Raw genomic sequence first — 15894 nt, forward strand, 5'->3', positions numbered from 1 at the left:
ACTAAACAAGTTGGATGAAATCAGTGAATTTAAAATTTCTTCTTTTTTTACATATGATCAGATACAATTACAAAATTGAGATTATACTTAGTATTCTTTTTGAAAAATAAAATGGCTTTCAAAGGCATGAGCTGTGATTGCTCATATGATGTTCTGCCATTCTCATTTTTCTTTCTCCCTTTCCTATTAGCATAGGCCACTGCTAAAAGCCTGACACACAGCACTAGTGCAGCACTTTGAATGATAAACATAAATGTGCTTAAATTCACTGACACAAATTGCTACTTTAAAATAAAAGTGAAGTTGCTATGCAAGAAGGCCTAATCTTTTATTAAGACCCACTACTTAATCATTATTTTAAAATTGTTTTCAGAGTTATTTCCCTGTAGCAGCAAAGGTTTGGCGATTCTCAGCTGAACTTGTTTAGTTAAATGCATATTTGAACCCCACCTTTCTGCCATTAAGTCTCATTAAACATTTCTATCTGACTGATACATTTGTAACCAAGCTGAGAGCATCAAGAGTTTCAGATGCTTTTCTGGCAAATGGAAAGGCTCAAAATAATTAAACAAAATAGTTTGCATTTTCAAACTAAATATGCAAATTCAGTTGGCTTTTTCTGTCCAAACTCTCTATGATATTAGGCTTTGAATTTTAAGTGCAAAGGGACTTTGTGGTGCATAAAGTACACATCCACTAACTGGAACATTGAACTTGTACTGGAATACTTTAAAGCTTCGGTTTGACTTTTTTTTTGTTGCTCTAAAAATATCTTGCAACAGAAGAAGCATTGTTTCATGCTTAAAATATGGAGCTGTTTTTGATTATTCTGTGTTGCTTTGCCCACTTTCTGCGGCTATTGACAGTTATTTAAGAGTTTAAACTATTTTTGCTGCGTAGTGAGTAGTTAATGTGGTGAATGTCTTTTCTCAGAAGCTAATTCCAGTGATATATCCTGTGTACATATAAACAAAGGGGCAGGAAAAAAAAAAGATCCTGTCCTCAAAACACATAAATAGAAATTATTTCAGTGGTCCTAATAACCTCCATTTATCACTGTTTTCTTTAAAAATTGGTTGTTTTTTTTAAGTAAGCACTACTAGAGAACATTAGTATTTTGTGTACTGAAAAAGTAATCCAGGGTTCAGAAATAAATGCCAGAAAGTGAGTAAATAATGTCAAGTCTGAGCATAGTTGGCAAAGATTGTCCATTTGGGCCTTTTATTCTAATCTTCACTTGGTTTCTCACTCAGTGCACTTCACTGCTTCTGTTACTCAAGCTGTCATGAGTTTTCTTCCCATTCCAGGCTAGTTTCTCCCTTTTTCTGGTCTCTCCAGAGTCTCAAGAGCAAAAGATTTAAATGTTGATCTTCCCTAATGCATGTTTTTACATGATGGAAGCCTGTTTTCCTATCCCAGAAGGCTAGCTGATGAACTACTTCACTTAATGTGAATTTTTCTTCAACTCCTGATCAGCATTGGTAGTAGTGTGAGTGGTTACCTTGTCCTAACTGGAAAGATGGGGTCACTTGGCTCCTTCTGTCCTTCTAGATTGCCTTCTGACTAAGTTGGACTGGCTGTGTGTACACAAGTACATGCACACATGTAAGCATTTTAATTCTGAAAGACACAGATCCTTTAAAGGGCAATTTTCGGTGGTTTGCAATTAAAATAAAGCACCTTATACACTGTCACTGAACCATGCTACAGAGTTCTGTCTACAGTTGCTTGTCAGTTCTGTTGAGAATAAGATGGGAATGGAACGTAGAAGAAAACTGTTTTTTAAAATATCAAAACCACTGGTTTTGGTAATCTTTAAAAAGTTTCTTATTACAGACATAGGGATGCCTCATTCTGGAAAGTGCTTTCCAGCTGCATGGCTTTCCTCATACCACACAACTAATTTCTTTTTCCCACTTATAAATTCCTTCTGAACTTGTCTGTAAAGTCTCTTCTTTTCTTAACATTTCTTAGGATGAAATACATCCTATGAAGCAGAATAAAGTTTCATAAGACTGTCAGTAGTAACGTGTAAGCATATCTGAATGTTTGATATTCCTGTTTGCAGAGACAGTCTTCCTTTTCATAGCACTGCATGTGCATTGGTACAGTTTGTTACTTGTGCTGTTCTTCAGAATTCAGAAGTTTTCACAGAGGTATCATGATGTCCTTGGTGCGGAGAGAACAGAAGCCTCATGTAAAGCAGCTAACAAAATAACCCAGCAGTAGTTACTGCCGTTAGAATCTTTTGCATGCTCCCCATGTCAATGTGATTTAATTGCATCTCAACTCAGACGTTATGCTTGCTCTAAAATAGGAAAGGAATTATACCTCTTAAGCTTGCCTTTTAAGCTTTTACTGGTAAAGATTCTTGAAAGAGCTTTACAAGAGTTTCGGTGATGGCTGTATAAGCAGAAGTTATCACAGGTTACCCACAGTTACCCAGGACTGTGTCCAGTCGGCTTTTGAGAGTCTCCAGAGATGGAGATTCTACAGCCTCCCTGGGCAACCTTTTCCACTGCTCTACTGCCGTCACAGTTTCTAACAACAATACACTAGTGGCTGACAAATTCAGTGATTCTTCTATTCCCATAGAAATGTCAGGGTAGTTTGCAGACAGAACAATTGCATGCAGGTTGAGGCCGAGCCAGGCACCAAGTTTAATGCTGGTTGTGTTCTCTTCTACTGAGAATCCTGATTTTCTTTCTTGTCTTCACTGTGTATTGATCTCTGAGGACTGTCGATGTAAGCCAGCAGTGGCCTTGGTAGGCACATAGCCCTAGGCCAGTCCTATCAACATTCTCTCTTCCTAAGGATAGCTAGCAGTGGTACCCAGGTTTTTGCCACCTTCTGGTCTCCTGCCCCAAATGTGTAATAAAAGTGCAAAGTTTGTAACTGTTACATGGCAAAGTTTGTTTACTGCTTCTTTGCTTTCCGGTTCATGCCAGAGTAATCTGGTCAGAGCTGGGCTGTTACAGTCAAGCTCTCATTTGTTTGGGAGGTGTCGTTGGTGCACTTCACCCCATGGCGCTTCCAGGGAACCTTTTGCAGCAATAGGATGCTGTAGTGTTAATACTTGTTTGTTTTTTAAAAAAAAAAAAAAAAAAAAAAAAATCTTAAGCAGAATTGCAGAATTTAAAATTTCTTCTGCTGTAACATAATTTTGTAGCAGATATGTTTTTAAGTGGGTTGAGAGTCTTTTGCTTCACTTCAGATAGGTTAAGGGAGAAAAAGACAAAAATCAGTTATCTCAGAAATACGTATTGAGAGAAGTCTGTGGAACATTGTCTGTTCTGCAGTCGCTGTCAATATTCAGACTTAAGCAGTCTGCACTTCTATTGTTTTAGCTTTCACTGTTTTGAAGATGATGGTCCTATTCATTCATGTTAAAATAATCTGAATTCCAACATCTGCACCAAACTCCAGTTTACACGTATTTTGGTAAAGTAGTTAGCATTCTTCTGGTTTCTAAGCAACTTAAATTGAATGAAGAATTAGATGTGTTTTATGATGTCTAATACTGACATACACTGTAAAGGTTTTCATTGTAGTTATCCTCTCTACTCAGTAGAAGGATAAGTTTAATCTTAAAGTTCAAGTTCTCTTTTAGGATATTAGGCTCTACAAAATCATTACTTTAGTCAGCCATCCTTGTATCTTTTTCTATCTTAAGGAAAAAAACCCCACAGTTTTTGTTAATCAGATTATGCCTTTCAGTTACATCCCTAGGTACAACTAAACTGGGATTTGATTTCCATTCTCAAAGCTTTTTGTGTGTGGATTTTAAAGCTATTAAGTTGTTTCCATGGTTACTTTGACCACTGAATAAGAACTCTGCTCTTGATTGATGCTTATGAAACTTTTTTGTCCGGAGGCTACTTGGCAGTGGAAAATGTACAACTCGGAGGTTTTAAAAATAAGAAAGTGGGATTTCACAGGACTTTACCTTATGTTTTACTTTGACGCTATTAAAAAACTTGTGAGAGGTCATCTTCCTCCTATTCCAGAACTGATGTTTGTCTGTTTTACGTTGGGGTAGAGCCAAAGAAATATAGTGTGAATGTAAAGCATTGTTCTGGTAGCTAAAATATTTGAAATCACTAACCTTTAAGCTAGTAACAAATAATTTTGGTTTTCTGTGTGCATCAGTGTGTGGCATCTGGTTATATTCGGGCAGTGTAACAAATTGTATTTTGATAGCTGTTACTTGAGTATTTTTCTAGTATTGTTTCCCTAATATCAAGTTATGTGGAAAGCATAATGTATTACCTTGTGGATCCCACAAGCTTGTTAATTTTGAGTCTGTCTTGTCATATATGTGGATCCAAGTATCTTGTGGGAATTTTGCTGCGGGTTGGATGAAGTGTGTAGATTTGGTCATCAGCCCAATTTATACAAAATAGAAGATGCAGGATTAGGATAAATTAAATATACAGGATAGATTCAGTGACTTAGGAAAGGGTGATATGAGCATATAAAATGAATCTTGCCATCCCACATTATCACATGTGTAATTTAACTACAGCCAGCCATAAATAACATTACTTGTGTGGATATAGAACCTCCCTTCATGCTGTACTGCAAGAATATTAAATTTTGTAGGTCCATCTTGAGAGCCCGTAGGACCAAGAGACAGAGGTCGTCTGCCTCTGATTTTTGTCCTGTAACTCTCACTGTTATATGGACTCAAGAGCCTATTATAAAATTGTGTATGTCTGAGGCAAGTGCTTTAATATTCAGTTGAACTGGATTGTCTCTGTGGGAACTTGGTATCTCGCAGTCTTAACTTGGCATGAAGCAGCTATTCCTCCTGCTGTGACTCTGTCATATGTGGTAAAGAAAGGTGAGCCTCGTCCTAGCATCAGCTAGAGACAGGGTATGTTTCCAAATCTTCTGCCCAGTTCTGCCCTTCTACACATTTACTTCTTTGTGCCCCTGCACCCCCTTTCTTTACCTCTTGCTCCCTTTTGGGGGGTGAGAGTATGTTTACTCCTATTAGGGAGAAAGCCAGTGGGAAGAATAACCCTGAGGAGGTGTGTAGGGAAGAGAGAAGACAAAGCCAGCAGCTGTCCTGCTTACCCTCTAACCAGCCTCGGTCTATGGACTTGGGGACTGCCTCATCTGAATGTAGCTGTTAGTTACCATCAGCATTTACTTCTTTACATAGTTACTTTACATTTACTTCTCTCTGAACAGCCCCTTCAGTCCATGTAAGGTTTTAGTATTCAAATGCCACGGGTTTCCATTTACTGTTTATCAGAGTTCTTCTTGGATCATGGGGGTCTATGGGGGGGTTGTTCTCCTGGTTTGTGCCTATGGCTGGGACAGTATTCGGAAGGTTGTGGTGTAGTTCTGTTGGTTCCCTGCTATTCCTGTTGTTTATGTTTTTTGAGGCCACAAATGTGGGATTGGTCCATTAGGTGGTGTTGCATTTAGTGAACAGTTTTTTAGGAAGGTCCTGGAGGAGCAACTGTGCACTTTCTCCTTTCTTGGAATGATTTGTGTCTAGTAGCTGTCTGCGATTCCGTAGTATCCTAACCGTTTTTCATTTATAATGTGCTTTTTTTCTGCTTCAGTAGAATACGTTACTGTTTAAACATGTTCCAGCATCACTGAGGATATGATGTCCTCATAGGTTGAAGCCAGTATGGTTGGCTTTTCTCAAGGTGTGCTTTTTTGCTCTGAAGATCTGTTGTGTCTTAGCAGCATGGGTATATGAGTGACAATAAGCAAAAGCTTGTTGTAAAATTAGGAAAATAAGTGATTCAAAAGAGGAATTTCTGTGGTATGCATTTTGGATTTTTGGTTTTTTAAGTCATACTGCTCTTAGATTCTGAGTCGTGAAAGCCCTATCTTTGTACCTCTCCCCACAGTATCTGCGATTGCTGTCAGGAAAATATAATAATAAGAAAAATCAGAGTACTGCTGTACCAAAAATTGCTAAGATAGAGTGGTGCATATATAGAGACTGTAAAACATCTTTCAAGTTACTGTCATGATCAAATAGTCTCAATTTATTGATTAGACTTACACCAGCAGTGTATTTAGCCCTATCTAATTCTCTCCCATGGCATAATGTTTCATATACAGTAGAGAAGGGTAAATTAAAGTCAATTAAAAATTCAAAAGTCTACTAAGAAGACAGTGAATTAACCACTGATTGTTTGTGCCACGGTAAAAGAGAAAAACAGAAATTAGGGAATTGTAGGTGGACTTACTAACCCTGAAGGGCAGGAGGTAATTTTTGTTTGTTGTTCTTGTCTCTTGCACCCCCTCACTAGCATTCCAGCTGGAATACTTACACAAATTCCAAATTACAACCTTGGTAACGTGTCTAGTAAAAAAAACTAACAAGAATGCCAGTATTTTCTAACTATAGTTAGCTGCATTACCGTGCTACTTCCTTGCTTTTCGCTTACGTTCAAAGGAAAAACTGGAATATCACAACAAGTTTCTCTGTGGATTCTTCAACAATTTATGAAGCAAACTCACATGTACGGTATTGGATAATAAATAATAATACACCTAATGCTAAATCTGTGTTTAAAAACAGCTGTTGTGAAAGTTTTTAATTTCTGAGAGAACAGAGAAAGAATATCCTTAGCCTCTTGATTTCTACTGAAAGTGAATGGGAACTCAGTAATTTAGATATCTTGGTGTTTCAAAAAAATGTCATATGTGATTATAGTCTCTAAAATATTTAGTCTTTTTATTTTAAATATATACTTAGGTGGTACTTTTTAAGAACGGTGTGTTACAGCTAGCTTTCTAAACCTTTGAAGCTGCTTTTCTAGTTCCCAAGATTTTAAACCAATAGTTATACTCCTATAATAGTTGCAATGGACTTCAAAAAAGAATATGAAGTTACAGTTACTTAGTTTTTAATTTCCATCTTGACTTGATGAAACTAGAGTTGTTTCCTTAGAATCATTACCTGTTACTATGAATTTTGTTTGAACAGAGAGAACTTCTGGAAAGTGGTAGTTTAGTTGGTGTCAGAGGAATAAGAGAGTAAGTCTTATAGTTATTAAATGTTAAGAAAAGTTTGAATCTAGCATAGCATTCTTCAAGGATATTTATCATACATAGCCCTCGTGTGGTACTTGTGAGGAAAAAAGTATGGCTAGGAAAAAAACCCCAAATAATCTTAAATATGTGCACCTTTGGAAATAGGGAATTAGACTTTAACATTCAGGCATGTTTGGTTTTCTTGTCTTCCATGCATACTTCTAAAAAAAAGAGACCAGTAGTTAAATTTACAAAAATATTATAACTTTTTTTCAGTGGGTTAGGTTTGTTTTTTTCCTTCTGACACAGTGTGGAAGTTCGTTGTATACAGTTAATGCTGCTTGTAGTGAAATGTGGTTGGAGAACAGCTGTTAAGAATTGAAGGCAACAATTGAATGAGAACAGAATGAACAAGAAATGTGGATCTTGTAGAGCCACATTTATCTGAAGTGTTTCCTTACTGTAAGAAAATAAACCTGTTATGAGGGATTCACATCTGAAAAGATATTACTTCTCCTTTGTTTGTCTTTTCTTCTAGTTGTACTTTGGGTTCCAGTACTTCAACCGTGCTGCTTGTTGCACGTGGACTTGTTTAAAAAATGTTCTGGCATTCTCTTTCCTCTTTCCATCAGTTTTGTTTTGCTATTTCTTATCTTTGGCCATACCAGTTCAATTTCAACAGTAGTTCATGTAAATTATTGAGCAATACCCTAATTTGGATATTAAAAAAAGCTGTAGTTAGTTGTTAACCTTTGTTTTTCAGCTCTGTTTCTGTTATCTGACTAGGAAAAACCTAGCACTTTCAACATATATTTCTGCTGTCTTTGAATCATTACTGTGAGCAATATATTTTTCTGTTGTTTTGAAAATACAGTCTTGATGTAGCTGAAATTGCATTTCCTGCACCAGCAAGAAATTTCTGTCTTTTGAGTGTATTTCCCTGGTTTGATGTGCCACTTAGTATGTTGTGAACCAATAGCTTGTTTTTTCCCTAGATTAAAAAAATCACCATTGCTGTTAAATTGCACATAACTGGACCTGTTGGTTTTAAAACAGAAAGATAAAGCTTAGACTGGCCATCTATGAGTGTACTTTCAGTGATCCACCTTTTAATTGAGTGTAAGGGGTAACCGGACTAAATTCCTCCTTGAACTAGTTCAGTAAAGAGTATTTTCAGCTGGTCTTGACTTTCAGGATATCACAGTGATCCTAAAATACCTTTTCAGCTGTAAAAATAATTTTATCTTCATAGGAAATTTGGTTTTACCTCTAAGGATGAAATCTGAAAAGTACTTACTGTCTTGAAAGTAAGGTTTTTCTTCCCCCTTGCTATGTCTATTACAGTAAAATAAAATCTCGATTACTTGTATATTTAAATTTTTCCAGTGGCTATCTGGATTCTGTAGTGGAGGGTGCACAGAAGGACAAGTCATGCTGAATTGTTGCTGGCAGATGTATTTTCCTATGTTAAATACTTGTATTTCAATGCAACTCTATGCTTTTTATTTTGGTATATCACATAACAGATGACAAAATTTTATTTTTAGCAGGTGACTCCTGCCCAGAGAATGCCTTGCAGGTTATAGCAACATCTGGCCACAATGCAGATTTTCCCATTGGCAATCAGCCAGTCTCTGAGGACACTTATAGAATGAACTTGACTAAAGGAGTCTCAATGTCGCTGCCATCTTCACCTCTGCTGCCACGCCAGTCCTATTTGATGCAGTCAAGATCAAACAAAAAGTCTCCAGGTAAAATGAAACTGATGAGCAACTAAAATCTTCACAGCACCTTAACTTAGTTTTCAATACACTTTGTATAAAGTAACACAGTAAAATCACGTTAATCTTTTGCAATAAGAACAAGAGCAGTGAATGCTTTTTGCATGTTCCCAGGGCAAAAAGGTAATTGGTGATTAAATAGAATATGTTATTTCATATAGCAAAGAATTATTCTAATTGGTATTGCAGATACCTATATTGAATTGTCTGAATATGTTTAAAACCTGTTATTTGTGATTAGTATATCAGTTAGGTAGAAGACAGTGCAAAAACCTTTGTTTATGCATGTTAGTGACTGTGTAAGAGTGAATGTTGTTTGTGGCTTTTAAGTTCATTTATTTTACTCATATCTACATACATAAATGTATTAGTAGATAGATTGCTGCTGAAGTTGGGACAAGAAGCTTGTTAATTTTCAGTGGTTGTGTCCTTAATAATGACTGTGTACTTATGTGTGAGCCTTGCTAAATAAGGTCCTCCATCTGGATCTCTTTTTATCAGCATTCTGTACATATAAATCATTCCAACACGCTAGCATCACTTAGGTCCATTCAGGTCAAAGCTTGAGCTTCAAGTGAAATTGTCCATGTTCCTCTTACTTGTGGAGACACTTAACAGTTTTGTGGTTCTTTGTTGTAAAGTTCATAAGATCTAGGAACAAAGTGTCAAAAGTTGGTTTTTGTCAGCACTGAGAAAAGTCTTGGTTAATGACTCATTTTACATAAAATTAAGGAAGAAATGTTACTCAAAGAATTGTCACAGGATAGTAAATACAATTTGTAGAAAGTATTCTTGGTTTAAGTTGCCTATCAATATTTACTTTTTCCTTTCAAAATTAAAAAATAATAATCTCACTTCATGTTTAAATAATTTTGGGTTGGTTTTGACAGTTCATGTAAAAATTTTGAGCCACACAATGGTATTTTGTTTGTTTTGTCTGTTATTACAAGTGATTTGTGTGGTAAACAATTTCAAAAGATAGGGTGAAGTCCTTGTAATGGAGAAGGAAATGGTATTTTTGCCAAAGACTTAACTGAAGGTCAGGATCTAACTCTTAGTTTTGTTACTGTTGGTAAAACTTAACTGCATTCTAGGTGCATTTGAGATAATATCTTACTAACCTCCCTACTCCGTGGTTTACTTTAGTGACATGCATTTTCATAAGGAGAGTATAGGCTGCTAACTATTTCTCATGCAGAAAATGTGTAGCAGTTGACAAATTTTGACTGAAAAGCCATATTCACAATGACTTCAAAGTCATTGCACTGTGATATATAGCCAAAGAAAAAGATTTCTTAAGATTATGAAGTGCTGCGAATGCATTGGCATTTATGTGTCATTATTTTGTACAAATACCTAAGCAGGTGATAGGATGCTGATGGAAACATTCTGTGCTGTTCGTTTGACTTTCAACAAACTATAGCTGATGGAAGATCATTTAATATAAATTATCTGTCTATACTGGGGCAGGAGTAAGAGAGAGAGTATACTAATGTACTGATTTCAAAGCACTCTGAATTAGTAGCTTACAAATAGCAAGTTGAAGATTTTTCAGGGTATGGTGGATGAAAGAAGAAAGGATTGCATGGAAAGTTAAAGTAGTATTCTGAAGTTAAGATGTAGTGATGAAGTTATCTAACCAGTGGTAGAACAAAATTCTAATTCCAGTCCTCAGTTTACAGGTGAAGACAAAGCAAGTACTTAGACATGTATTTTTCAATGTAAATAGTATCACTAATATTTTTTAAAGTCTTTGAAACTATGTAATGGAGTAGAGGAAAAGGTTGTCCCTTGACACATGTAATCATTTGTTCTATCTTTGGTTTTGTTCTGTAGTTCTGTTTGTATAACCCAGGCATGTCAATGGTCATACACATATAAGGTGATATCCTTGCATAACTTACTTCCTTGAAATAAAATTCTATTTAGAGTCTACTAGACTGAAGCAATATACTGTGTATATAATCAATGGTAATTATGAACGAGTATATTCACTAAATGCTACCCAGGAGTTTTTCATTACTTTTTATTGAGTCTGAGTAGTTTTAGTTAAAAATTTTGGTTAGTAAATTAAAAAAATCAGATTTTCCTGACAGTGTGTTTCAGGGTTATAAATTCAAAAATAAAAGTTGTAGTTAACCAATATTTATTTGCACTAATGTTCTTGAAAACATCTGTATTTGAGGGCTTCGTAGTCAGTACATTACCACTTTTCTAGCAAGTTTGTCTATACTCTAGCTTACATTTATCTAGTCCTGCATCTATATTTGCTGATTTAAAAACAGCTACTTAATTATGCTTACATGATCAGTGAATAAAAATAGGTTTTCCTGGTTAAATAATTTTAAAATGATGCATGGAAGAACATTCTGCAGTAAGAAATGCACTGTAAAGTATTTTAAGTTTTTGTGTAACTGGTATTAACATTCAGACTCTTTCACAGGATTAGACTCTAGTTGGTGATCTCTAGAACAGAAAAATCTTCAATGTAAATTAATTAAGCAACGAGTTGCTCTTACTGCTTTTCCTTTCATTGCCCTTTCTGCATATTTCCAAGTGGGTGTTAATCTGTGGCTTCAGAGGGGTATTTTTGGTTTTGTTTTTTGTTCTAATTTCACCTCTGTGCTTGGCTTCACTACTGCCTGAGCAGCAAGTATTTCTGTCTATTGTCATTTCTTTAAAACGTGTCAGCATTTTGGGTAGGACTCGAGCAAACTTTTTCCTTTTATAATTTCTTCATCCACTTGCAATCTAGTTATCCATCACATAAAACTGTTGAAAAACCAGCATTTTAGTTTCACCAAAAGTGATTTAGTTAATGAGGGAAGTATGTTTTATACTCAATTTCCTACCTTTTTAGAAAGTTGCACACTCACAGATAGATGGTGCTTGAAAGAAAGCAGATTCTTTGACTGTATCTTGTTAAGCAAAAGGTATTGCAAATACTTTTAACATCTTAATAAATGTTGGTAATTTACTATATCATTTAGCAGTAGTACCATATGAAAAAGAGCAACAGCAACAAATAAAATATAAGACCAGTTTGTAAATTTACATTCAAGCAATGTATAAATTAAAACAGAAACTGTTTAATTTATAATTTAAAATATTGGAAAAGTACTTATTTCCCCCTTCATGTCAGGCATATTCTTACTTGCCTGAATGTTTGCTAATTTTGAAGGTTATTTTACCTTCTGGGTTGCTTCGGGGTTTTTTTGAGTTTTATCTAATTTTTTTTTAATTAAAAATGCGATGGTAGGAAAAGGATGTTATGCTTGAAATTATTTTCCCTGTGAATGTTGTATACCTCTTTGTAGTTTTCTACTCCAGATGACTCGGAGAATAGAATGCTTCTGCAAGTATGGATTAGCCACAGAGGTACTATGGGGAGCGTGGTGTTTTTGTTCTGTCCCTTTAGACTAAGAGGATTTTGTTCTGTCATAGGCATATTTGTTCCATGAATAATGTAATTATAATTTCTCAGGTTTGGACTCATCTCACTGGGAAAAGCACTTAGATACCTCTAACTTGCTAAACATTAAGGTATCTGTTCAGAACAGATTTGGAAATTGCTAGTCTGGGGACTCCCTGGGTGAACACAGGACTTTTTGGGTTTGGTGTCTCTTTGAAACTGCTATCCTGATCTCTGGCATCCCACTTCTCATTTCCTTTCCCTCGTCTGCTACCCCTCTAGGTAGGGCTTCAGGCTTGAGACTGAACTGATCAGTCCTCATATGCTAGGAGACCAGTATGTTAGCACTGTTAGGTATTTTATTGTTCCTATCACAGTGGGCAGGCACGATGACAAATGTACACAACTGAGAGACGTGTCTTGGCTGCAGCGCATGTGTGGTCATAGCTGCTTTTTTGCCCATCCATCTGCAAGTAGGTCAGCCACTAGAACCTCATAACACATAGGCAGGCAAAACCACGGGAGAGCAAGCTGAACTTCTTCACTGGCACACGGAAAGCTGCACAATCCCGTTTGCACAATCTGCTGTGAGTGACATTGTGTTTTAATTATTTGCATAGGAGGTGGGGGAGCTTTTTCTTTTGTGGGAAGAGCTTGGAAGAATACCAGTGTTTCTGGCCCCAGTTCAGTCCTCAACTCTAACTATAAAAGGAGGGAGGAGAGAAACTATATCTTAAATTACTAAGAAGCCTAAAATTATTGGCAGAACTAAAGCGACTGGTTCATTTGGAGTCAAAAGCTTCCTTAATGAAATAGTTCATTGAGGAGGAGGTGGGTAAACGAACAGAAACAAACAGAATGAGGAAAAAGTCAGCAGGACAACTCTGGGAAGGGGAGCAGTAAATGAAAAATTGTCACAGTAAGTTGAGTTTCTTCTACTATAAAGCTAGAATGAACATTGCTTGGATTGGTAATCTTACAGGTGTGCAACTAAATCAATATTCATGTTCTTAAAGAGCAATAGTTGATTGTATTCTGATTTAGGAGAGTCAGCTAAAAGAATGAAAACTGATTTATAGAGGAGGTTCCAAAAAATTGGTTGTTGGAGTTTAAGGTGTTAATGAAAGATACTGTTGCTGCCCTTGAAGTAAATGTTTACTGACTTAAATTATTGATACTGTCATGCCTGAACAGAGAAAGAAAGCAGCTTTCCTTTTAAAGACATCAGTGAATATCAAAGATGACTGCTGGAAGAGTCTTCCATAAACGTGCAGTAGAACTTCTAGTTAGTTTTTAAATTAAACTTCAATTAAAACTTTTAATTAAAATAATCTGCATACCTGAAACTTGAGACTAGACTAGGTAAGAGAACTGGTTTCATCTAAGGCTTCAGTTTTGTGCACCGATCTTGAGAACACTGGGAAGCAGTTCCTCTTGCACGCACTAAGCTATCCAAATGCAAGGTCCTGCACCAGGGTCGAGGCAAGCCCCAGTATCAATACAGATACAGATTCATTTAATGCTGATCAGAGGGAAAGCCAGTTTGGAGGACTAGGAAGGAGATGCACAAGTTACAATAACCTTGTGGAAAATCAGCTCTTCTGCAGTCAAAAAAGCATTAAAAATTACGAGGAAATCAATAGGTGATAAACAAAAAAAAAGTATAATTATGGAATTGTATAAATCTGTACTTTGTCTTCCTCAGGAAGATACTGGTGTAGCTCTGGTGTTACCAACTTTAAAAATCTACAACAGAGGTAGGAGAGAGCTAGAGAAGGGCTGCAGGAATGACTAAAGGTGTGGAATGGCTCTGAAGGAGAAATTCTTTAAATAGATTTGGCTGGTATTTTTCTGTGTGGAAGACAGACAATTGGTGGGAAAAGGAGACAGTATGATTACTATTTCATGCAGTGTTGGGTTAACTTGTGGATGGTGCAGATTGTTAAAGAAAGGCTGGGATAAATTCTTGGAAGGAAAATCCATCTTGAACTCTTAGACAGAAAGTGACCACTTCTGACTCAGGAAACGTTAAGCCACTTAACACAAGTCAGGAAAGGTGTACCAGGGAAGTATGTTTTCCCTAACTTAGATTCTTCTCTGCTGTTTGCTGCTGATAAAATACTGTCCCAGGTGAACCTTTTATCAGACCTGATTCAGCCATCTTACACTTTTGGAAAAGAGCTTCCATTGTGCAGGTACAGTTCATGTTTAAATGGGTCTTTTCATCCATGGATTAATTCATGTGTCCTATTCTAGATTAGTGCATGAAAATAAAGTTACTATGAATTTTCCTAGTTATTGCAATGCCATGTATCTGATTTGCAAGTACCGTAAGTCACTTCCACGTTAGTTTATGAGGAAGAAAATGCAATAAAGGGTCTCTTCCACAGCTTAAAGGGTGAGTGTTAAAAATGCATCCTGAAGATAGCTCCGTTCTGATCTGTTTTACATGACTGCTACATGTTGTTCAGGTTCTCTTAGAATGGTTGCTTTTTGTTGTTCAACTTTGATACATCTGATGATACTTCTGCTTACAAATGACAGATTTGGACTGTTGTCTCCTTAAAGAATGTGATTCTGTTTCAAAGGAATGTATTTTTAGCTGCTTTCACCAGGACCAGTGCCCTTTGTTTTTGTTATGAAACAGCGTCGAAAGAGCACCCTCTGGTGATAGTTGGTAGCTAAGCTATCTATTAGTTAAAAAAATGTAATCGTCTTATAGTCTTTAGGTGGAGATACAAACATACGTTCATATATGACTTACATTCCCTGCCCAGTATTTCTTAGCTAAGGAATTAGGTTATCACCATATTCCCATATTCCACTTCTAGGTGGAAATCTGAAAGAACAGGTAGGTTCTGTAATGAAAGGCCTCAGAGCTCTGGTAGAACCAGATTGTACCTGGTCCATAATCATGTATGTAGGCCTGTGATGTAGCAGGCCATGCATTTTCAGCTCAGTTGCAGTGTGCTGGGGTGGTGTGTTACCCTGGGGAGCCTAAGGCCAAAATGGAGAGAGTTGCAACTTGTCTTTAAAAGCAGTTGTCAGCCTTAAAGTGGTCATGAAAATGAGCAAGAAATCAATGTCGCTTTTGGAGACTTAATGTTGCATCTGAGACTGCTGCCAAAAGGAAGGATGGGACACTTTGTGTGACTGCAAGTGTCATAGCCTAAATATACTGCGGATTTTTAATAAACAAAGTGTGGGATGTCTCGGAGAACTTCGGCGTGCCCTTGAATTTTGAGCCAAGTAGAAGGTTGCTATTTGAAGACCCAAACTGAAGACAAGAAAATCACCTTATCGAGGGTGATGTCGTATAGTTAGCATCAGTCCTGCAGGTCCCTCTCCAGTGCTTTCTGAATGGGGTTTACTTTGCTAGTAAGGAAGATTGCAGACCAGAAAAAGGAGGAAAACTTGGAAGCCTGAAGTGCAAGACCTAAGTCACATACTAGCAATAAGAAGGAAGAGTGAAGGGAAGCCAGCCTACTGGAGTTGTTTGTAGTGTGCGGCTTAAACACCACATACTAATAATAACTGGCAAGCCAATTCTGTTTTATTCAAATACTGTGAGCACTTTCAAGTAATGTAGGTAGGTAAGTACTTCTCCTTTTGTTACTGGTGTGAGAGGAAGAAAGTGAGACCTGAAGGGCTGCAGTGGCAAAGTAACACTTAGCAAGGCAGTAGCACAGTGAG

General features: G+C 36.7%; 1 protein-coding gene across 9 annotated transcripts in view; it reads left to right on the forward strand.

Annotated features, from left to right (window-relative positions):
- TANC1 (tetratricopeptide repeat, ankyrin repeat and coiled-coil containing 1) overlaps positions 1-15894 on the forward strand; it is a 101128-nt gene that overhangs the window by 34195 nt on the left and 51039 nt on the right. For 5 of the 9 annotated variants that reach the window (XM_075029127.1, XM_075029131.1, XM_075029126.1 and 2 more), the window contains one exon: positions 8556-8759. In XM_075029127.1, the coding sequence (XP_074885228.1) occupies positions 8556-8759 (204 nt within the window). Of the gene's footprint in view, positions 1-8555; positions 8760-13089; positions 13121-15894 lie in introns of those variants that run through there. The other 4 variants (XM_075029128.1, XM_075029133.1, XM_075029130.1 and 1 more) reach the window with 2 other exon arrangements.

This window comes from Buteo buteo, chromosome 5, assembly GCF_964188355.1.
Source record: "Buteo buteo chromosome 5, bButBut1.hap1.1, whole genome shotgun sequence".
NCBI classification, from domain to species: domain Eukaryota; kingdom Metazoa; phylum Chordata; class Aves; order Accipitriformes; family Accipitridae; genus Buteo; species Buteo buteo.